Source organism: Cnephaeus nilssonii (genome assembly GCF_951640355.1).
Source record: "Cnephaeus nilssonii genome assembly, chromosome: 5".
NCBI classification, from domain to species: domain Eukaryota; kingdom Metazoa; phylum Chordata; class Mammalia; order Chiroptera; family Vespertilionidae; genus Cnephaeus; species Cnephaeus nilssonii.
Genome location: NC_137076.1, coordinates 5,917,142 through 5,938,321, shown reverse-complemented (window position 1 = coordinate 5,938,321; position 21,180 = coordinate 5,917,142). Strand labels below are relative to the sequence as shown.

The 21,180-nt window shown below is 60.0% G+C and overlaps 1 protein-coding gene across 1 annotated transcript in view; it reads left to right on the top strand.

The window, feature by feature from the left end:
- The window catches only part of ANXA5 (annexin A5), a 31,190-nt gene extending 12,578 nt beyond the window's left edge, over positions 1-18,612 (top strand). The window contains exons 4-13 of the mRNA XM_079771581.1: positions 2,195-2,289; positions 5,602-5,715; positions 7,427-7,517; positions 10,028-10,107; positions 10,413-10,469; positions 13,760-13,853; positions 14,648-14,743; positions 16,138-16,196; positions 16,382-16,504; positions 18,161-18,612. Coding sequence (XP_079627707.1) covers positions 2,195-2,289; positions 5,602-5,715; positions 7,427-7,517; positions 10,028-10,107; positions 10,413-10,469; positions 13,760-13,853; positions 14,648-14,743; positions 16,138-16,196; positions 16,382-16,504; positions 18,161-18,223 — 872 coding nt within the window. The 3' untranslated portion in view covers positions 18,224-18,612. The remainder of the gene's footprint in view (positions 1-2,194; positions 2,290-5,601; positions 5,716-7,426; positions 7,518-10,027; positions 10,108-10,412; positions 10,470-13,759; positions 13,854-14,647; positions 14,744-16,137; positions 16,197-16,381; positions 16,505-18,160) is intronic.
- The last annotated feature ends 2,568 nt before the right edge of the window (positions 18,613-21,180 follow it).

Sequence of the window (21,180 nt, the reverse complement as noted above, 5' to 3'; positions counted from 1 at the left end):
CCCCGTCCCCAGGCCCTGCACCAGGTGCTCCCCATCCCCAGGCCCCTGCACCAGGTGTTCCCCGTCCCCAGGCCCCTGCACCAGGTGTTCCCCGTCCCGAAGCCCCTGCACCAGGTGTTCCCCGTCCCCAGGCCCTGCACCAGGCGCTCCCCGTCCTCAGGCCCTGCACCAGGTGTTCCCCGTCCCCACGCCCCTGCACCAGGTGCTCCCCGTCCCCAGGCCCCTGCACCAGGCACTCCCCATCCCTAGGCCCTGCACCAGGCACTCCCCGTCCCCAGGCCCTGCACCAGGTGCTCCCCGTCCCCAGGCCCCTGCACCAGGCACTCCCCATCCCTAGGCCCTGCACCAGGCACTCCCTGTCCCCAGGCCCCTGCACCAGGCACTCCCCATCCCTAGGCCCTGCACCAGGCACTCCCCGTCCCCAGGCCCTGCACCAGGTGCTCCCCGTCCCCAGGCCCTGCACCAGGTGCTCCCCATCCCCAGGCCCCTGCACCAGGTGTTCCCCGTCCCCAGGCCCCTGCACCAGGTGTTCCCCGTCCCGAAGCCCCTGCACCAGGTGTTCCCCGTCCCCAGGCCCTGCACCAGGCGCTCCCCGTCCCCAGGCCCCTGCACCAGGCGCTCCCCGTCCCGAAGCCCCTGCACCAGGTGTTCCCCGTCCCCAGGCCCTGCACCAGGCGCTCCCCGTCCCCAGGCCCCTGCACCAGGTGTTCCCTGTCCCCAGGCCCTGCACCAGGTGTTCCCTGTCCCCAGGCCCCTGCACCAGGCGCTCCCCGTCCCGAAGCCCCTGCACCAGGTGTTCCCCGTCCCCAGGCCCCTGCACCAGGCGCTCCCCGTCCCCAGGCCCCTGCACCAGGCGCTCCCCGTCCCCAGGCCCTGCACCAGGTGTTCCCCGTCCCCAGGCCCCTGCACCAGGTGTTCCCCGTCCCCAGGCCCTGCACCAGGCGCTCCCCGTCCCCAGGCCCTGCACCAGGTGTTCCCCGTCCCCAGGCCCTGCACCAGGTGTTCCCCGTCCCCAGGCCCCTGCACCAGGTGTTCCCCATCCCCAGGCCCTGCACCAGGTGCTCCCCGTCCCCAGGCCCTGCACCAGGTGTTCCCCATCCCCAGGCCCTGCACCAGGTGCTCCCCGTCCCCAGGCCCCTGCACCAGGTGTTCCCCGTCCCCAGGCCCCTGCACCAGGCGCTCCCTGTCCCCAGGCCCTGCACCAGGCGCTCCCCGTCCCCAGGCCCCTGCACCAGGTGCTCCCTGTCCCCAGGCCCTGCACCAGGCACTCCCCTCCCCCAGGCCCCGTGTTAGGACCCACCTTTCTCAGTGTGGCTGCCCTTGGGGAGGGTTCCTGGTGGGGCAGGGGTGGTGGGGGGTTCTGGCCTGGCCAGGCCTCCGTGGAACCCAGCCCGCCTGTCTGACTCCTCCCCTGGTCTCTGAGCCACGCTGTACCTGCTGTTCCTCCTGCTGCCCTTTCCTCTCATCCCAACAAAAGCCCGTCCTCCTTCCTCCTGGCCTTTCATCCTTCAAGACTGATGGCTGCACCTTTTCCCAAACCCCGCCCACCTCCTGTCGCTCGGAGAACCTCCTTGGGACCCCACTTAGGCCGTGTCACATTCTGCCGTAGCTCACGGTTGTGTGTGTCTGTATTTTCCCCTAAACAGTCTGTCACTTGAAACCGGGGTGTCCGTCTTTGCCTCTCTCAGTCCCTGGAAGGCCCACGGCTTCGTGCGTGGGAATAGCCACTGTTTGCTGCAAGGAAACCGGTGCCCTGAGTGTGTGAAAGTCAGGAGTGTTTCCCGCCTGCTTCATGGAGCAGCAGCGACAGGGTCGAATGTGCTGGCAGTGTAACATCGGCTACGTGGTCAATGCTCCAGTTTATTTTATTTTTTAAATATATTTTTATTTTATTTCATAGAAGAAGGGAGAGAGATAGAGAGATACATCAATGATGAGAGAGAACCATTGATCAGCTGCCTCCTGCATGTCCCCCTACTGGGGATTGAGCCTGCAACCTGAGCACATGCCCTTGACCGGAATCGAACCTGGGACCCTTCAGTCTGCAGGCTGACTCTCTATTCACTGAGCTGTGTCGGCCAGGCTCAATGCTCTAGTTTAATGCTTTTCGTAACACGACATGTTGTATGAGGTGAGGCCCCAGGGCCCTGGGCGGGTGAGTGTGCAGCCAGGCCTGACTGAGCGCCACCCGCAGGCACCGATGAGGAGAGCATCCTGACCCTGCTGACCGCCCGCAGCAACGCGCAGCGCCAGGAGATCGTGGCCGCCTTCAAGACGCTGTTCGGCCGGGTAAGACATGCCTCCCCTCCGCTGCCGGCAGCTGCGAGTTTTAAGATGAGTTTGAAATCTGCTGTGTTCTTTGGCAGAAATTGTGTATTTAACGATTCCAGCTTTCCTCCTCCCCCACCCCCATTTGCTTAATTAGCAGCTGTTGGTGAACAGTGCTCACCTCCTTGTCCCCACACATTGCCTTTCCTGCCTGAGGCTGGACCCCGTCCTCCTGCGCCTCCCCAGTGTGTCCCACGTGGTCCCGGCCTCCCCAGGGTGTCCCACGTGGTCCCATCCTCCCCAGTGTGTCCAACGCGGTCCCGGCCTCCCCAGGGTGTCCCACGGGGTCCCATCCTCCCCAGGGTGTCCCACGTGGTCCCATCCTCCCCAGTGTGTCCCACGGGGTCCCGGCCTCCCCAGTGTGTCCCACGGGGTCCCATCCTCCCCAGTGTGTCCCACGCGGTCCCATCCTCCCCAGTGTGTCCCACGGGGTCCCATCCTCCCCAGTGTGTCCCACGGGGTCCCATCCTCCCCAGGGTGTCCCACGGGGTCCCGGCCTCCCAATGGTGTCCCACGGGGTCCCGGCCTCCTCAGGGTGTCCCACGCGGTCCCGGCCTCCCCAGGATGTCCCATGGGGTCCCGGCCTCCCCAGGGTGTCCCACGGGGTCCCGGCCTCCCCAGGGTGTCCCACGGGGTCCCATCCTCCCCAGGGTGTCCCACGGGGTCCCATCCTCCCCAGTGTGTCCCACGGGGTCCCATCCTCCCCAGTGTGTCCCACGGGGTCCCGGCCTCCCCAGGGTGTCCCACGGGGTCCCGGCCTCCCCAGTGTGTCCCACGGGGTCCCATCCTCCCCAGGGTGTCCCACGGGGTCCCATCCTCCCCAGTGTGTCCCACGGGGTCCCATCCTCCCCAGTGTGTCCCACGGGGTCCCGGCCTCCCCAGGGTGTCCCACGGGGTCCCATCCTCCCCAGGGTGTCCCACGGGGTCCCATCCTCCCCAGTGTGTCCCACGGGGTCCCGGCCTCCCCAGGGTGTCCCACGGGGTCCCATCCTCCCCAGGGTGTCCCACGGGGTCCCGGCCTCCCCAGGGTGTCCCACGGGGTCCCATCCTCCCCAGGGTGTCCCACGGGGTCCCGGCCTCCCCAGGGTGTCCCACGGGGTCCCGGCCTCCCCAGTGTGTCCCACGGGGTCCCATCCTCCCCAGGGTGTCCCACGGGGTCCCATCCTCCCCAGGGTGTCCCACGGGGTCCCGGCCTCCCCAGGGTGTCCCACGGGGTCCCGGCCTCCACAGTGTGTCCCACGGGGTCCCATCCTCCCCAGGGTGTCCCACGGGGTCCCGGCCTCCCCAGGGTGTCCCACGGGGTCCCATCCTCCCCAGGGTGTCCCACACGGTGTCGGCCTCCCCAGTGTGTCCCACGGGGTCCCATCCTCCCCAGGGTGTCCCACACGGTCCCATCCTCCCCAGGGTGTCCCACGGGGTCCCGGCCTCCCCAGTGTGTCCCACGGGGTCCCGGCCTCCCCAGGGTGTCCCACACGGTCCCATCCTCCCCAGGGTGTCCCACGGGGTCCCGGCCTCCCCAGTGTGTCCCACGGGGTCCCGGCCTCCCCAGGGTGTCCCACACGGTCCCATCCTCCCCAGGGTGTCCCACGGGGTCCCGGCCTCCCCAGGGTGTCCCACACGGTCCCATCCTCCCCAGTGTGTCCCACGGGGTCCCATCCTCCCCAGGGTGTCCCACGGGGTCCCATCCTCCCCAGTGTGTCCCACGGGGTCCCGGCCTCCCCAGGGTGTCCCACGGGGTCCCATCCTCCCCAGGGTGTCCCACGGGGTCCCATCCTCCCCAGTGTGTCCCACGGGGTCCCGGCCTCCCCAGGGTGTCCCACGGGGTCCCATCCTCCCCAGGGTGTCCCACGGGGTCCCGGCCTCCCCAGTGTGTCCCACACGGTCCCGGCCTCCCCAGGGTGTCCCACGGGGTCCCGGCCTCCCAGGGTGTCCCACGGGGTCCCGGCCTCTGTTTCCCAGCTCTCGGCCTGGGCCACGATGCGTGTGGTCAGGACACAGGCACAGTCTCGATGGAGAGTGGCATTTTGACGATTCAAATGGAAATTAAATTTGTTACACAATGAATGGGTGCCTACATAAACCACTTAGATGTCATCTTATCATTCTGCAAATTTTCATTCGTCCTTTCGTTTAGAAACAAATGCAAAGCAAAAAAAAAAAAAAAAAAGGAGAAGCAGGTACTTTGAACCCAGTTTCCAGCTGTCGGGAGGCCCAGGAGGGGTGGGAATCCTGCTCTCCTTCTCACCCTGAGCGCGTTTCCCACGGTGCAGGCCCCGTCGGGGGCACAGTGCGTCCTCCGTAACACTGAGAGAAAAGACAGATGTTCGCATAGGATGGGCCAGATTTTACCCTTTGTCAAAATACATTTACGATTTTTTTGGGGGAAGTTTTTTTTAAAGCTACACGTGTTTCTCAGAACATTTTTTTTTAAAAAACAGAATTTTATGTGTCCTTTTAAAGTTTTTATTTTTTTAATTCCTGAAGGAAGAGAAACATCTCTTGAGAACAGCGACCTTGACACGGAGGGCGTGGCCTTGCTTTCCCCGCAAGCAAGCCCAGGCCCTCAGGCGCAGCACTTAGAGTCTCGGCTTTGGCTTCACTCCCCGCCTTCTGCTGGGGAGCCCTCAGAGCGCCCTCTGCTGGGGAGCCCTCAGAGCGCCCTCTGCTGGGGAGCCCTTCAGAGCGCCCTCTGCTGGGGAGCCCTCAGAGGGCCCTCTGCTGGGGAGCCCTTCAGAGCGCCCCCTTCAGAGCGCCTTCTGTTGGGGAGCCCTCAGAGCGCCCTCTGCTGGGGAGCCCTCAGAGCGCCCTCTGCCGGGGAGCCCTCAGAGCGCCCTCTGCCGGGGAGCCCTCAGAGCGCCCTCTGCTGGGGAGCCCTTCACAGCGCCCTCTGCTGGGGAGCCCTTCACAGCGCCCTCTGCTGGGGAGCCCTTCAGAGTGCCCCCTTCAGAGCGCCTTCTGTTGGGGAGCCCTCAGAGCGCCCTCTGCTGGGGAGCCCTTCAGAGCGCCCCCTTCAGAGCACCTTCTGTTGGGGAGACCTCAGAGCGCCCTCTGCTGGGGAGCCCTCAGAGCGCCCTCTGCTGGGGAGCCCTCAGAGCGCCCTCTGCTGGGGAGCCCTCAGAGCGCCCTCTGCTGGGGAGCCCTCAGAGCGCCCTCTGCTGGGGAGCCCTCAGAGCGCCCTCTGCTGGGGAGCCCTCAGAGTGAGGGCTGCCATTCACGGTGAAGAAGAACCGCAGCGTGTGCGCCCGGTAACGCGTCTGTGTTCTCTGGGAGCAGGACCTTCTGGATGACCTGAAGTCGGAACTGACGGGGAAGTTCGAGAAGCTGATCGTGGCTCTGATGAAGCCCTCGTGGCTCTACGACGCCTACGAGCTGAAGCACGCCCTCAAGGTACAGGGGGCGCCCACGCGCCTCCCCAATGTGGTGACCATCCCTTCTTCATAGGAAAGATATTCAGTTATTCCTGCGAGGGTTTCCTGGAGAACACAGCTGTGGGAGGCCATCGGGGAGAGGAGGGAGGCAGTTACAAGTGTGTCCTTTAATCCTTCTTGTATAGTTTACTCAATACTAGTGGCTATTTACATTAAAAAATATATATAAATATTGTTATTGATTTCAGAGAGCAAGGGAGAGGGAGAGAGAGAGAAACATCAATGATGAGAGAGAATCATGGATCGGCTGCCCCCTGCAAGCCTCACACTGGGATTGAGCCTGAAACCCGGGCATGTGCCCTTACCAGGAATCAAACCAGGCCTCCTGGTTCATAGGTCGATGTTCAACCACTGAGCCATGCCGGCTGGGTGCTATTTACATTTTTAACATTTTTTACAGCCTTTTAGATCTTTTAAGCCTGTTTCTAATTTTGAGATGTGTCTGTTCAGGTTAGGTATTTTGTCTTATAAAATAGGAAGTTGGCGGGTTGGGGAAAACAGTATCGTTAATCATTAGAGGTTAAACAACGAAGCTTCGGGAATTTTCAGATCAGAAAGTATTGTTACACCCTTCCTCGGAGTACCGGGTAAACTTGTTATACTTGCGTTGTGGCAGGTAACTCACTGCCTGTGTCCTTGCCGGGTGCTGGAGTATTGTGTCCGTCTGGCTACACTGAGACAGTGGTTTGGACCGATGGCACTGGAAACTTCATTCATTAGCAGCTTTGAGTTGGGAGGAAAAAGGAAACAGATTGAATAACAAAGAGATAATGTGGCCAGGGATTCTCCGTGGGAGTGGAGGGAGGAGGGGGACCAAGTTCGGGGCCTGCCTGGGCTTAGGCCTGCATTTCCCTGCCGCGGCTCTTTGGGAACAAACACTGTCCGTGGCACTGGGGGCAGGTGTCTTTGTGGCGTGCTCTGCAGTGGTGGCAGCAGCTAAGGTTCTGCCAGAGCGTAAATCCAGGTCTTCCAAGGGCTTGATTTTTGGTAAAGAAACAGAGATATGAAGAGAATAATGCTTAAATATACTACTTTTTAAAATTAAGTTAGGTTATATCATTTCTTGTATCTTCTAATTTATCAGTGTCGTTATGGCTTTTATAATCAGAAAAAGGAAAACGGATTACAATTATTTTTCAAAACTCCAGAAAGCAAGTCCCAATCCTGTTACTGATTCAGTTCCTGCTCACTGAGCCACGCTGCTCAGACGTCCCCGTGTGCCCACAGGGAACTGAGCTGGGGGCAGGGCTGATGTTTAGATATAGATTGTTTACGTATCAGTGCTTCTCTATATAAATCCATGTAAGAGTTACATTTGCACTATTTCAGCCTTTGTTATTTTTCCATGTTTCATGAAAATGTTTTACTTTTGAACTATTTAGAATTAAGCCGATAAAATTACAGGGTGTGTAACCTGCTATCTCTGTATGCACACTGACATACAATGAAGCTTGTTTTTCATTAGAAAACAAGGGATAACATTGTCTTAGGAAAGAAAATTAATTTGAAGTTTCTTATTTCTGTAACCAACGGAACTCATGCAAAGCAGTGAGTGTTACGTTGGGCACTCTTTATACAATTCTGCAGTTTGGGTAACGTCTATTCTAGGAAAATCACTTTCTTTTTAGTCTGTTGACATGTTCTTTTCATTAAAAATTAATCCCACACAGGGAGCGGGGACGGATGAGAAAGTCCTGACGGAAATTATTGCTTCCAGGACCCCCGAGGAGCTCACAGCCATAAAGAACGTCTACGAAGAAGGTACAGGCTTCAGCGTGCGATTCTCGTCTCCACTGTCCCTCCTTCATTTCTCTAGCAGTGGTTCTCAACCTTCCTAACGCCGCTAATGCCGCGACCCTTTCATACAGCTCCTCATGTTGTGGTGACCCCCAACCATAAGATTATTTTCGTGGCTACTTCATAACTGTAATTTTGCTACTGTTAATGAATCGTAATGTAAACATTTGTGTTTTCCGATGGTCTTAGGCTCTACAGCAGCGGTTCTCAACCTGTGGGTCGTGACCCACAGGGTGGCCTAAGACCATCGGAAAACACAGACAGCAAATGGTTAAAAACCTCCCTAAGGAGAGGATGCAGAGAGGGCGGGAGGGGAGAGGGAAAAAGGGCAGTTTCACTCCGTAAGCAGAGAAGCCTGCAGTCTCAGGCTGGGAAGATAAAGTTGCAGGTGCTTCTCATGAATTCTGGGAAGGCCACAACACAGTAAAAGAAAGGGGCCCGTGGTCACCTGAGAGCCGTATTCCATGTCACAGTCAGGTACCTCTTTCTGACACGGAAGGGTGAGCCGTGTGCCGCCCGTGACTGCCGGGTGCCTCGAGGGCACAGTGCCTGCGTGTGGTTCCCTGCCCGGCCGTGTCGCCGAGCAGGGGCTCTGGGTCTGGCAGCCTGTGGGCTGTCGAGAATGACTGGGAAGGTGTACCCGGCCTAGTTCGCCCTCAGGGCATTTGCTGCCTACTGAGGGGTGACAGTCTTTAATGTAAGAATTCACTCAGAGGAGAGAGGCTTTGGGTGTTGGGAGGGTCTTCAAGGTGTAGTCAGGCGTTGGGCAGGGTTTCGAGACGGGTGGGGGTGGGGGGTGGGTAGGGGGAGGAGGAAGGCAGTTTTGGTCGCCCCCGGCTTGCAGTGCCATGGAGACTGGGCTGTGGGAAGTGTGTGGAGGGGACAGAACCCGACCGTGTGGAGGAAATGCGTGTGTCCGGGTGGAGCAGCTGAGGTTAGGCTGTTCGAGGGGGATTCGCCTGGCGGGTCAGCAGGTTGGCCTTGGTTCAAAGGCACAGCGCCTCCCGCGTGGGCGAGGGGTATTGAAGGACCAGGAGGAAGGATCTGCCTCAGGTGGCCGCGTGTGGGTGGGAGGTAAGCTGGGCAGGTCCCACCCGTCCAGGTGGGTGCAGGTGGGGGAATGACTCCTAGATTGCACGTGTGAAAGGCATTGGGGTCGAGAGAGCGAGGAGAGTCCTGCGGGTTTTGTATTTGGGTAACGGATTGGAATAAACATGCAACGCTCTTGGACCTTTCTAAATAGAAGTTTCAGGCTTTTAAGTGTTGGCTGCTTTCAGACAACGATGACGTATTTAAATGCCTTGGAGTCGTGCCTCCTTCCTGCCGGGGCGCTGCGGGCTCCTGGGTCCGTTCTCCCCTGCCCTCGGCCGCTGGGGAGGAGCCGAAATGTGTGGCGGGCAGCGGCCTCGGTGAGGCGGTCACTGCTCTCCCTCAGGGTGCACTTTATTTGCTGCCGAGGAAAAACACCCTGTTAGTGGAGGACGGCCATTCCCCGAGAGAGAAAACAGAGGATCCGAGCAGCAGTTTTCCTCTGGTGTGCCGCATGAGTATTCAAACATGCAATCCTGACCACTGAGCCAGGGGCACCGACCTCTCCCCTTGGATTGTCAAACGAAAACATGACAGCAGCCACACAGCACTAGCCGTCCGGTGTGAACGGATCAGAATGATGCCTCCTTTTGTGTGTGTCAGACTGGCAGGAAGTATCATATCTGCTGGCGTGATTCGTTTATGCCGTGAGACGGGGGAGGTTGAAAATTGCTGGTCTGGAGGGCGGGAGACCTTTGGGACCGTCCTGTGCACCGTCCGGAAGGAAGGGGGCAGCTGGCACGGGGTCGCTTGCGCTGGAGGCTCTGGGTGCCGCCGTGTCCGCGGGCTCACAGCGACAGCGACAGTGCCCGGAGCACTTGTGAGCGCTGAGTCATGGCTCAGGCGTGGACCGAGGGCTTCTGGGAAACCGAATGCCTCTCCGTCCGGCACTCACTCGGAGCCTTTGCTGTCACAGTCCAGAGCACTCAGAACAGAGGAGAGAACATTTATGCTAACCAGATACTTAATGTTTTTATTGATTTCAGAGAGAGGAAGGGAAAGGGAAAGAGAGATAGAAACACCAGTGATGAGAGGGAATCATCGACTGGCTGCCTCCTGCACGCTAATCCCAATCGCCGTTTCAGGCTTTTAAATGCCGCCTGCTTTCAGATAACGATGAAATATTTAAATGCCTGGGAGGTACCGCCTTCCCTCAGTGGCGGCTGCACATTAGAAACAAGGGCTGCGGGCTCCTGTGGTCCTGGATGGAGCCTGCAACCGGGCATGTGCCCTGACCGGGAACCGAACCGCGACCTCCTGGGTCATGGGTCACGCCCGCTGGGCTGATTGGGCACGGCTTCCTGTGTCTCCTCCGTGGGCGAAGGGCCGGGATCTCCCTCCTAGCCGACGGAGCTGTAAATAAGCCTGACGTTGTTCTGTTGCAGAGTATGGCTCGAGCCTGGAAGACGACGTGGTGGGGGACACCTCGGGGTTCTACCAGAGGATGCTGGTGGTTCTCCTTCAGGTATCGGTGGACGCGCTACAGGGTGGTAGTCAATCCGACGCCAGCCTGGCCTGATCCGTTAAGCGAGGCCACTGACAATTCTGTCAGTCATTTCTGGTGCTTGCTGGGGGTTGGCTGTGTGGTGTCTGTTTGCGTCAGGCCTGACCGGAACTCCCAATAGCTAACTGGTAGTTTTCTGGGGTGTCACGTCCTCTTTTCCTCGTAGAATGTAAAACCGAGAGGATCGGGTTGGGTTGGACCGCGGCCAGCAGGTGGAGCCATTTCCCTTTTCCTGGAAACTCAGGGATGTGTGTTCTCTCTCGCAGGCTAATCGAGACCCCGACGCCGGGATCGACGAGGCGCAGGTTGAACAGGACGCTCAGGTGAGTGGCACCGTGTGTGACGGCTGCATGTGACATCTGAGTGACGCGGGCCCATGCTCATGACATTCTCCGTGTCGTGTCGCCATGGCCTCTGTCTGGTCTCTCAAAGCACAAGGCCCGTGTACATTTCTCTTACTTCGATGTGGCCCACAAAGTCTTCTATCCCAAAGCCGAAGTGAAGTGAATAAATGACATATAGAGTGAGGCGCACCGAGGTGCAGTTTTTCTGGGATCAGGGAACGCCCACAAAACGGAGAATTTGACAAAAACACCACCCCAGGTATTATTGATCCCACTGCCGAGGAGGCGGTAGGTCTGGGCAGAGGGATAAGAAGAACGTGTTCTAGTGATGAGTGGTATTTAGTATACAGTAGGTGACAACTAATTGTAGGATTGGGAGGTTGCCCCCTCTCCTTTGATGGAATTCTGCCGAGCGGATGCCATTGTCACCGGTTTCAGTGCCGTCGCTCCGCAGAGCGCTCCCTGTCAGTGCGTCTCAGACTCGTCGACTGGGTGCCCGGCCCCCGAGCCCTGAGGGGAACCTGTGCCTGAGGGCGGGCAGCGGACTGTCCCTCACGGGTTAAGATCTCTGTGGACAGGAAGCAGACAGCTCGGCCCTTCACAAGCGTGTGACGTGTTCTCTCCTGGTCCCCGGCCCGAGCGCGTCCTGTGTCTCAGGATTTGGTGAGCGGTGCGTCGTGGCGGGCACTGAGCGCGCTGGGGTGGCCGCTGGCCTCGCACGCGTGCATGTGGTGCCGAGCTCGCCTCCTCCCCGCGCCCCTGTGCTCTCTCGGAGGCGGTGGCCCGGGAGGGAGGGGAGCAGGGCGCCGTGCTCACTGAGCGTGCGGGTGACCTGCCGCCCTGGCGTCCATGGTGGAGCCTGTGGAAACCGTCCTGCTCCGCAGGTGGGGACCTGAGGCTCCAGAAGACGCCAGGGCCTCATCTCAGGCCCACAGACAGGACCAGGGAGAGGGGGAGGGGGAGGGGAAAAGGGAGAGGGAGGCCAAGGCCTTTCTGACTCCGAAGCCTCGTATGTGGCACTGAACCAGGGGTTCCCCAGCTGTGCTTGGGTGGATGCAGGTGGGGGGGCGGGAAGGCCCCTCACCGACAGCCACGTGTGTGGATGCGGCAGCCTGGGGGGGGGGCGGGGGGAACAGACCCGCCCATCAGAGCAGGACGCGGCGCGGCTTCTCAGCGTCTGCCATCGTGAGGCGCCCTCATCTTATTGCGGGATTTCCTGCGAGTAGCTATAGAACAGATACCGATCCAGACACAGTTCTTCCACGAAAACCAGGATCGTGCGGTTAAAATAGCTGTTTCCCGTGATTCCCGGCTGCAGGCGTCATGGCTCCCTGCCTGCGAGGGAGCCGCCCTCGAGGTGCGGGGGGTGGTGGGGAAGCAGGGCTCCTGGCCGGCCAGCGACAGGGTGCAGGCCCCGCCTATTAGAGTGTGTGCGTGTCTCTCTGTGGGAAGCGCAGTAGGTGGCTTTACGACGCTGGTATTGTGGTAATTTCATTTCATGTATGTTTTCCTGTGTTTATAGCACTCTTCAGGGAACACATGTTGTTTCTGTGAGGAGATGTGCAGGCTGTGTTGAGGGGTCTGAACACCGGGTTCTAAGCTGGAGCTCAGGGCTGACCGCTGAGGGTCTTCCCCATTGTTGTTGTTGTTTTAAAAAAATACTAGAGGCCCGGTGCACAGATTTGTGCACTGGTGGGGCCCCTTGGCCTGGCCTGCGGGGACTGGGCTGAAACTGGCTCTCCGACACCCCCTGAGGGGTCCCGGGTTGCGAGAGGGCACAGGCCAGGCCGAGTGACCCCACCCGTGCACGATCGGGACCTGGGAGGGACATAGGAGGTTGGCCAGCCGGGGAGGGACCGCAGGAGGGCTCCAGGGCATATCTGGCCTGTCATGCTCAGTCCTGATCAGAGCTGATTGGGGCGATCGGGGCCGGCCGGCTGGGGAGGGACCACGGGAGGTTGGCTGGCCAGGGAGGGACCGCGGGAGGGCTTCAGGGTGTGTCCAGCCTGTCTCGCCCAGTCCTGATTGGCCAGACCCCCAACAGCAAGCTAACCTACCGGTCAGAGTGTCTGCCCCCTGGTGGTCAGTGTGGGTCCTAGTGACTGGTCAAATGAATGGTCAGACACTTAGCATATTAGGTTTTTATTATATAGGATTTTTATTGATGTCAGAGAGGAAGGGAGAGCGAGGGAGAGAGAAACATCCATGATGAGAGAGAATCATTGATCAGCTCCCTCCTGCACACCCCCACTGGGGATCGAACCGTGACCTCCTGGTTCATAGGTCGGCGCTCGACCCCTGACCCACGCCAGCTGAGCAGATGTTCCCCATTCTAAAGCACGTGCTCACAGGCCCAGGACTGACGCTCTTCATTTTTATCATTAAAGTAACTTCAGAATTGAGTGTAAAGATGGAGCTCATTTGTCTCGTGCTCTGGAGATGAACTGCAGTCTCTATCTCGAACACAGTGGGGCTGAAATGCCCACGTGCCATGCCTGCCGCCTGGCCCCATTTGGTGTGCCACGTGGGGGACGCTCAGCCAGGGCGTTCCTCTTGGCTTCCTGGGTGTGCTGCCGTGAAATGCGTAACCGAGAGGGCAGCACAGACATTGTGAAGGTTGCTTCTCTGGGTTTTAAAAGTGTCCAGCTCAGCAGTGGGCTCCGGTTTAATGCTGATGTCTGTACGTACGTCATGCTTTCCGTAATTACATGGATCCTGGGAGGCACGCATTCCTTCCCTGTGCAGAGGTAAAGGTGGAACATGAGTGCCTGCCAGAGGCCTTGCGGGCCCCACCCACAGCCTCTGACATTCATGGTGATCTCGCAGCCACGGAGGACGGTCTGTGGCTAACGGTCAGGTGTGAAGAGAAAACAGGAAGTTACTTTCTACCCGGTGTCACTGAACACCAAGCAGGAGAACAGAAAGGCAGGGGACTCAGCCCCTGGTCAGGCCGCTCCCTCCCGGCCTGTGAGTGGGCGCTCGGAACTTGGCCAACCCCGCCGGGGCCCCGGAAAGACCGGTCACGGCCCCACTGGGGACGCTCACCTCGGGCCAGTGCTGCGTTAAGCTCTGACCCATCCGTCTTCTGTGACAGGTCATCCTCAGGGTCCCAAGTAGCTCCAGACTCAGGTCATGGGTTCAGAACAGGAAACATTAGAGTGGAAAAATACCAGACGATGCACTGGGCGGGTTAATGTTCGGGGAGAGAAACCCAAGTGTGATGCAAGCGAGGAAGGAGCCGGGGACTGACCGAGCGGGACTCTTCCCAGACGCTGTTCCAGGCCGGAGAGCTGAAGTGGGGCACGGACGAGGAGAAGTTCATCACCATCTTCGGGACGCGGAGCGTGTCTCACCTGCGGAGGGGTGAGTGCAGGGAGACGCGGAGGGAGCTCCGGTTACCTGCGAGTGCGCCTGTGGGATGGGTCCGCGCCTGCTTGCTTCTTGGGGACCTTGAGGCCTTGCGGCATTCTCTTCGCTGCTGTAGCTTTTTTACAGCGAGAGCTCCTTGTCCGCCTCTCGCTGCAGGAGGGAGCGGCAGGCTCGGGGTTGTCGCTCTCAGTCACAGACCCCCGAGTGTGGGCCCTCCAGGCATTCCCTCCCACAGTGGTAACCTCGCCCTCTTCTCCGGGTAGGTCGGCGCTCCATGGCTTCTCTGGGTCTTAATAAGTTGTCCCCAATTTATTACATTGGATAGTCTGCGTGGCTCACGGCGGCAGGCGGGAATGAGTTCCGGGGCAGATGGCGGGAATCCCTGCCGCAGTGGCCGGCGGCCTGGCCTCTGTTCTCCGCTCCCGTCCTCCGTGCTTGGCTGACTCCCTCATTGTCACAGGATGGCTGCTGTGGCCCCAAACGTAGCGACCGTTTTCACAGCGAGAAGAAAAGGAAGATGTAAACGCGCTTCTATGACTTTTAGTAAGGAAAGGAAGGTGTCTCGGAATCTTCCGGATTCCCCTGTAGGTCCCACTGCTCAGGGGCTGGGAGATCAGTGAGCAGGACAGTCGCCATCAGGGGTTCAGGGCCCTCGGAGGCTCGGACACGTCAGGCTCCGTCAGGAAGGAAAAGAGCTTTGTGTTCGGAAGGGCGGTGCCTGTTGAGGGGAGGTGTCCTCTGTGGGCAGAGGGGGCCTCGTGTGCTGAGACCGTCTTTCTGTCCTCCAGTGTTCGACAAGTACATGACCATCTCGGGCTTTCAGATCGAGGAAACCATCGACCGGGAGACTTCCGGAAGCTTGGAGCAGCTGCTGCTGGCCGTCGGTAGGTAACTGCACGGAGTCGGTGACATGCGTGGCCTCGAGAGCTTGTCTGTGTCTGTGTCTGAGCACAAACGCCGATTCCTTGCGAAAAGAAGAGCTTGTGAGGTTTGGGTGGCGCAGACGCCTGCCTTTCCCGTGTGATGTCTGCTTCGGAGGTGGAAATCCACGATGGCCTGGTTAGCTCCTGTGGGAATACACAGGGGATGGTGTGAACACCCTTACTGCTTCCTGATGAGCCCGGAGTGTGGGCATCATCTCGAGGCCGGTCCACGTTATTGCTGATGCTGCGGGACGCCATGCGCTCCCTGCACCGTCCTCACAGCTCCGCGGCGGCTGAGACACGGCCCGATTTGGATGAACCGGGAGCTGTGACCGTGGTCGTTTGCAGATAAACGATGGGGAATTTCATGTTAGCTGCACATTCAGGGTAATCTGGAAGAACGGGGGAACCGAGTGGGTGCAGTTTCCTGTAGTATCACATGCTCTCCAAGTCCAGGGCAGGCCTAGGTGGCGAGGCCCAGGCCCGGCTTCCCCGCGGGTTCGCGCGGCGCTGCACATGAGCGTTACGACGTGTAGTCACTGGTGGCTGGGCTCTGTCTAAGCATTGGAAAAGAAGTTTGCCCCGCCCCATGAATTGTAAGGGACTTTCATCTAAACGTTCTGCAGCTCAGCAGCCTGAGGGCCGAGCGGCCGCCCCAGGAGATGGAGCGGGCAGGTGCCCGTCCGGGGAAGGTGTCCTTTCTGCCACCTGTTTACCTGGTGTTCCTCGGCCCCGTGGTGTGCAGGGTGCAGACAGAACACCTGTTACGACGGCAGGGCACAGTCCGGGGTTTGCAAAGACCAGGGAGGAGAGTAGTCCGTGTTACTGGCTTGAATGTACGGGAATGAGACCTCCAGGATGCTTGTAGACTTTCTCGGGGCTGATGAAGGTTGTGCCGTAACAACCAACGCTACCAAAACTGCCAGAAGAGAGGGTGCTGGGAACAGTGGCCTCAGACCTGCCCCCAGCGCTGCGCCCCCTGCTGGTGAGCGGGGCCTGAGGGAACCGCCCCCCCCCCCCCCCCCCCTCCGTCTGGGGAAATACTTGGAGCTCAGCTCCCAGGGGGCTGCGGGAATAAACAGCCGTGGGCGTGAGGGGGCCTGGGACTTCTAATTAGTCCCTTTTAAAAATAAATATATTTTTATTGATCTCAGAGAGGAAGGGAGAGGGAGAGATAGAAACATCAAGGATGAGAGAGAATCATTGATCGGCTGCCTCCACATGCCCCACACTGGGGATCGAACCCGGGACCCTTCAGTCCGCAGGCCGACGCTCTACCCACTGAGCCAAACCGGCCAGCACTACCTCGTCCCTTTCTGTCAGATTAGCACCTGACCTGATGTTCTCGCTCCTAGTGAAGTGCATCCGGAGCATCCCTGCCTACCTGGCGGAGACCCTCTACTACGCGATGAAGGCAAGTCCTCCTCGCTCGCTTCTCTCTGCTTGTCTTTCTCCGACTGCGGTTACGGATTAGGTGATGGCCTGGGGACGTCTCTCTCCTTAAAGCATGTCGCTGCATTTCACTAACGGCTTTCCTCTGCCATGCGCCCAGCTCGGGGGCGGCGTCTGTAAAGGCCGGCCTGTCTGTTCTCTCTGCAGGGCGCCGGCACCGACGACCACACCCTCATCAGGGTCATCGTGTCCCGGAGTGAGGTCGACCTGTTCAACATCAGGAAGGAGTTCAGGAAGAACTTCGCCACCTCGCTCTACTCCATGATTAAGGTGAGGGCCTTGCTCTGTGCTCCGAGAAGAAATCCACAGCAGACCCATGTCACACGTGGCAGGGAGAGCCGGTTCTGTGAGAGATTTCATGTGGGATGAAGTGCGGGGGGAGCAGTGCGGGGAGGCTGTGCGGGGCAGGGGGCGGGGGGAGGCTGTGCGGGGAGGCTGGGTGTGGGGGAGGCTGGGTGTGGGGGAGGCTGTGCGGGGGAGGCTGGGTGTGGGGGAGGCTGTGCGGGGGGAGCAATGCAGGGAGGCTCTGTGGGGGAGTCTGGGTGTGGGGGAGGCTGTGCGGGGAGGCTGGGTGTGGGGGAGGCTGGGTGTGGGGGAGGCTGTGCGGGGAGGCTGGGCGTGGGGGAGGCTGTGCGGGGAGGCTGGCACGCTGTCCCTGGAGGCCGTGATGGCTGTGGTCAGGCTGAGGCCTGAAGAGCAGGGAGCCTTGGTTAGCAGAGGCCACAGATGCCTCGGCAGACCCGCCCCTTGGCAGGTAACAGCGTGTTCTCTCTCTGATCAGCTCCAGCGGCCTTTATGGCTCCTCCTGTCTCACGTCTGAATTCCTTTCTAGTCTGTGTCACCACCTTGTCTGGTTCATGGTTCAGGAAGGAACCGACCAGGTCATAGGAGTGAGTCAGGGGCTGAGGTGTCGCTGCCGTCCTGTCCTTGTAACGGCCTGGGCACTGCTGCCTAAGTGCGGCTTAGGGCTTTGGCTCTCCCTCCTCTCCCCTCTCCCCCTCCCCTCCCCTCCCCTCCCCTCCCCTCCCCTCCCCTCCCCTTCCCTTCCCCTCCCCTCCCAGCCAGGTTAGGGTTAGGGTTAGGGTTAGGGTTAAGGCTGCCTCTTCCTCCCCGCTCCCCGCTTGGATAAAGGGGATGTGGCCTGCGTGCGTGCGGAGGCAGCCTTCAGCTCCCTGTGTGTGGTGAGGTGGGCGAAGGGCGCCTGAGGCCCGTACTCTCCTGCTCTTGTGCTCTCGGAGCCTGAAGCGTCGGTCGCCACACACACCCGTGCCCGATCGCCACACACACCCGTGCCCGATCACCACACACACCCGTGCCCGATCACCACACACACCCGTGCCCGATCGCCACACACACCCGTGCCCGATCGCCACACACACCCGTGCCCGATCACCACACACACCCGTGCCCGATCACCACACACACCCGTGCCCGATCACCACACATACCCGTGCCCGATCGCCACACACACCCGTGCCCGATCACCACACACACCCGTGCCCGATCACCACACACACCCGTGCCCGATCACCACACACACCCGTGCCCGATCGCCACACACACCTGTGCCCAAGCCAAGCAGAGGAGAGCCTGGCCGCCCTGTCCTGGGGCAGAGCCACAGCAGCCAGGCGTCCGCGTCGCCCTCAGCAGGCGTGTCAGTGGGACACGGGCTCCAGTGTCCAGACAGCGGTGTGAACGGGTGTGGGGGCTCCCATCCTCTGACCCCAGGGAGACCAGCTTCTCTGACAGAACCGCGCCTTGGCGGGCCGAGCCGGGGAGTTAGACAGAGGCTGTGTCGGCAGGACACCCGTGACCTCCCGGGGTGACAGTCGGGGTGGGAGGGCGGGGGGCGGCCACCGCTGGCTGGTTCTCTGTTCCCTGCGGCCGCCGTGAGGGTGGCGCTCACGGAGAGCCTTTGGGTTTCAGGGCGATACCTCCGGGGACTACAAGAAAGCCCTCCTGCTGCTCTGCGGGGGCGAAGACGACTGAGGTGCCCAGGAGGACCCGCCTGTGCCCACCCCGTGCCTGCCAGTGCTCGCCGCTCCGCAGCCCGAGCGCCACTCGCTGCCTTACCCCTGCCCGACGCCCATGCCCCCACGCGTGTCGCAGACGCAGGCACGGGCTTCTGCTCGCCCTTCCTCTCTGACTCGCCCTCAAGCCCCTCCCTCGCTCAGACCAAAGCTGCCTCCTTGTGTCCCTGAAGAGGTCAGACGGCCCCCGCACGCGGCTGTGGGTCACGGTGCTCACCGAGCGGCCGAACTGGACGCAGCTGGAAGTTGGGGACCTGGAAGGCTCGTCGGCCGCTGGGCCACCAAGTGACACCTGGAAATCATGCGGTTGCCCTCAAAGGGTTCACGAATAAACATTTCCTTCCCTGACCCGTGTGTGTGGAATGTAATTGATCTGACAGTGAGGGGTGTGCAGCGGGCCTCGGGGGTGAGACGCCCACACGCAGCCGCCCGGACTGCACGCCCCCTGCTGCGGGAGCGCGAGCGCCAGTGCGGGGCCAGGGTCTCGGCCCGTGGGCCGCGCGCTCATGTGGCACCATTTCCGGGATGCTTACGATGCTCTGTAGAAACGCTAAAACTTCACCTACACATTCAGAGGGCTAGTTTTCTTCTATGGTTAACTCATGTTTGCTATTTCCTTTTTTTCTAGTCTATTTATTTACTTAAAAATTTTCAATTCCAGTTGACATTCAATATTATATTAGTTTCAACTGTACAGCATAGTGGTTAGACTTTTATTTTATTTACTAGAGGCCCGGTGCACGACATTCGTCCCTCAGCCCGGTCTGCGCCCTTTCGCGGTCCGGGAGCCCTCGAGGGATGTCTGACTGATGGCAGTCCCACATCCTTACTGCTGCCAGGGAGGCGGGCCACTGCACTGTCCAGCCTTCAGCCCGGCTTCTGGCTGAGTGGCGCTCCCCCTGTGGGAGCGCACTGACCACCCGGGGGCAGCTCCTATGTTGAGCGTCTGCACCCTGGTGGTCAGTGAGTGTCATAGTGACCAGCCGTTCTGCTGTTTGGTCGATTTACATATTACCCTTTTATTATATAGGATAGGATTTTTAAAAAATATATTTTATTGATTTTTTTACAGAGAGGAAGGGAGAGGGATAGAGAGTTAGAAACATCGATCAGCTGCCTCCTGCACACCTCCCACTGGAGATGTGCCCGCAACCAAGGTACATGCCCTTGACCAGAATCGAACCCGGGACCCTGCAGTCTGTAGGCCGACGCTCTATCCACTGAGCCAAACTGGTCAGGGCTATATAGGATTTTTAAAAAATATATTTTTATTGATTTCAGAGAGGAAGGGAAAGGGAGAGAGAGAGAGAAACATCAATGATGGGAATCATTGATCAGCTGCCTCCCACACGGCCCCTACTGGGGATCGAGCCCATAACCCAGGCACGTGCCCTTGACTGGAATTGAACCCGAGACCCTTCAGCCCACAAGCTGTCGCTCTATCCACTGAGCCAAACCAGCCAGGGCAGGCAGCGGCTTTTGAAGGGTGAAATGTACCTCTTCGAGGGGAATGCTGGGAGATGGCGTTTCTGGCTGCGCCCTCTGCGCTGAGCTTGGGGTGAGGGCCAATGAGGAACTGCTTCTTCGTGTGCATTTCGTTGAACCTGTGACCTCCCGTTGGCCGCTGGAGCCAGGCTGTCACAGATGTGTCCTCTGCTGGCAGCCACCAAAGCCGGGCCACGACGCGTGCACAGGCTCCTCTCAGAGACACAGGCACCGTGGGCGAGGCGGGGTGGGGCGGGGTGGAGCGGGGCGGTGGGGCAGAGTGGTGATGTTGCCCCCAGTCCCCCTGGTCCCTGCAGAGGCCTGCAGGCAGCCCCTCCATGTCTAGTTTAATTAGCAGCCTGGCCCCCAGGCCGCAGCTGTGAAGATAAGCTGGTAGCCCTTTCCCAGGAAGACTGGGGTGCATCTCCCTGTGTGGTCTCTGCTGTGCCCTGGGGGACGGGGGTGGTGGTGGGGGAGAACTGTCCTTGCCTGTAGAGGTCCTGTGCGGGGCTCTGCCAGGAACTGTTGGTTTGGTGTGTCCCACGGGCCCGGAACCGGAGGGCCCTGGGCAGCAGCCGCCAGGCGGGGCACCAGGTGCATGGCAAGCTCCCTCCCGGAGGGCGCTCGAGCGGCGGGGAGCGCGTGGCCCTGCTGCTTCCCCCGTCTCTGGAGAGGACGGGCAGCCCTCCCTGTGTTTGGGCCGCTGCTCTGAGGGTACGGGACACTGGGTGCCTCTGTGGGGCGGTGGCCGGCCAGGAGCGCTCTCCATCTGTCCAGTCCCCGGGACCCGTGAGCAGGAGCCCGCGGCCCCAGAGCAGGCAAAGGACAGGTGTCTCCCGGCTCCCCAAAGTCAGGGCTCCTTCCCGGAGGCCCCTGCGGCTCGGTGTGGCCTCCGCCTGGCTGGAGGTTCCAGGAGGCCGGGAGCCGTGTTCTCTAGAAGCCGCCCTCGCGCTGGCTCCTTAGGATAAGCGTACAAGTCCAGCCGCCGTGCGCAGTGGTGGAGCCTCGACCTATGAACCAGGTGGTCACGGTTGATTCCCAGTCAGGGCGCATGCCCAGGTTGCGGGCTCCATCCCCAGTGGGGGCGGGGGGGGCGTGCAGGAAGCAGCCAATCAATGTGTTCACTCTCATCAATGTATCTCTCTCCTTCTCCCTTCCTCTCTGAAATAAATTAAAAAAAAAAAAAAAGATAAACACAAGCCCTAGCTGGTTTGGTTCAGTGGATAGAGTGTTGGCCTGCAGACAGAAGGGTCGTGGGTTCGATTCCTGGTCAAGGGCGTGTGCCAGGCTCCATCCCTGGCCCCAGTTGGGGTGCATGTGGGAGGCAACAAATCGATGTCTCGCGCATTGATGTTTCGCTCTTTCTCTCCCTCTCACCCCCTCTCCTGTTCCTTCCTCCCCTCCACTCCCTTAAAAAAAAAATCAATGGAA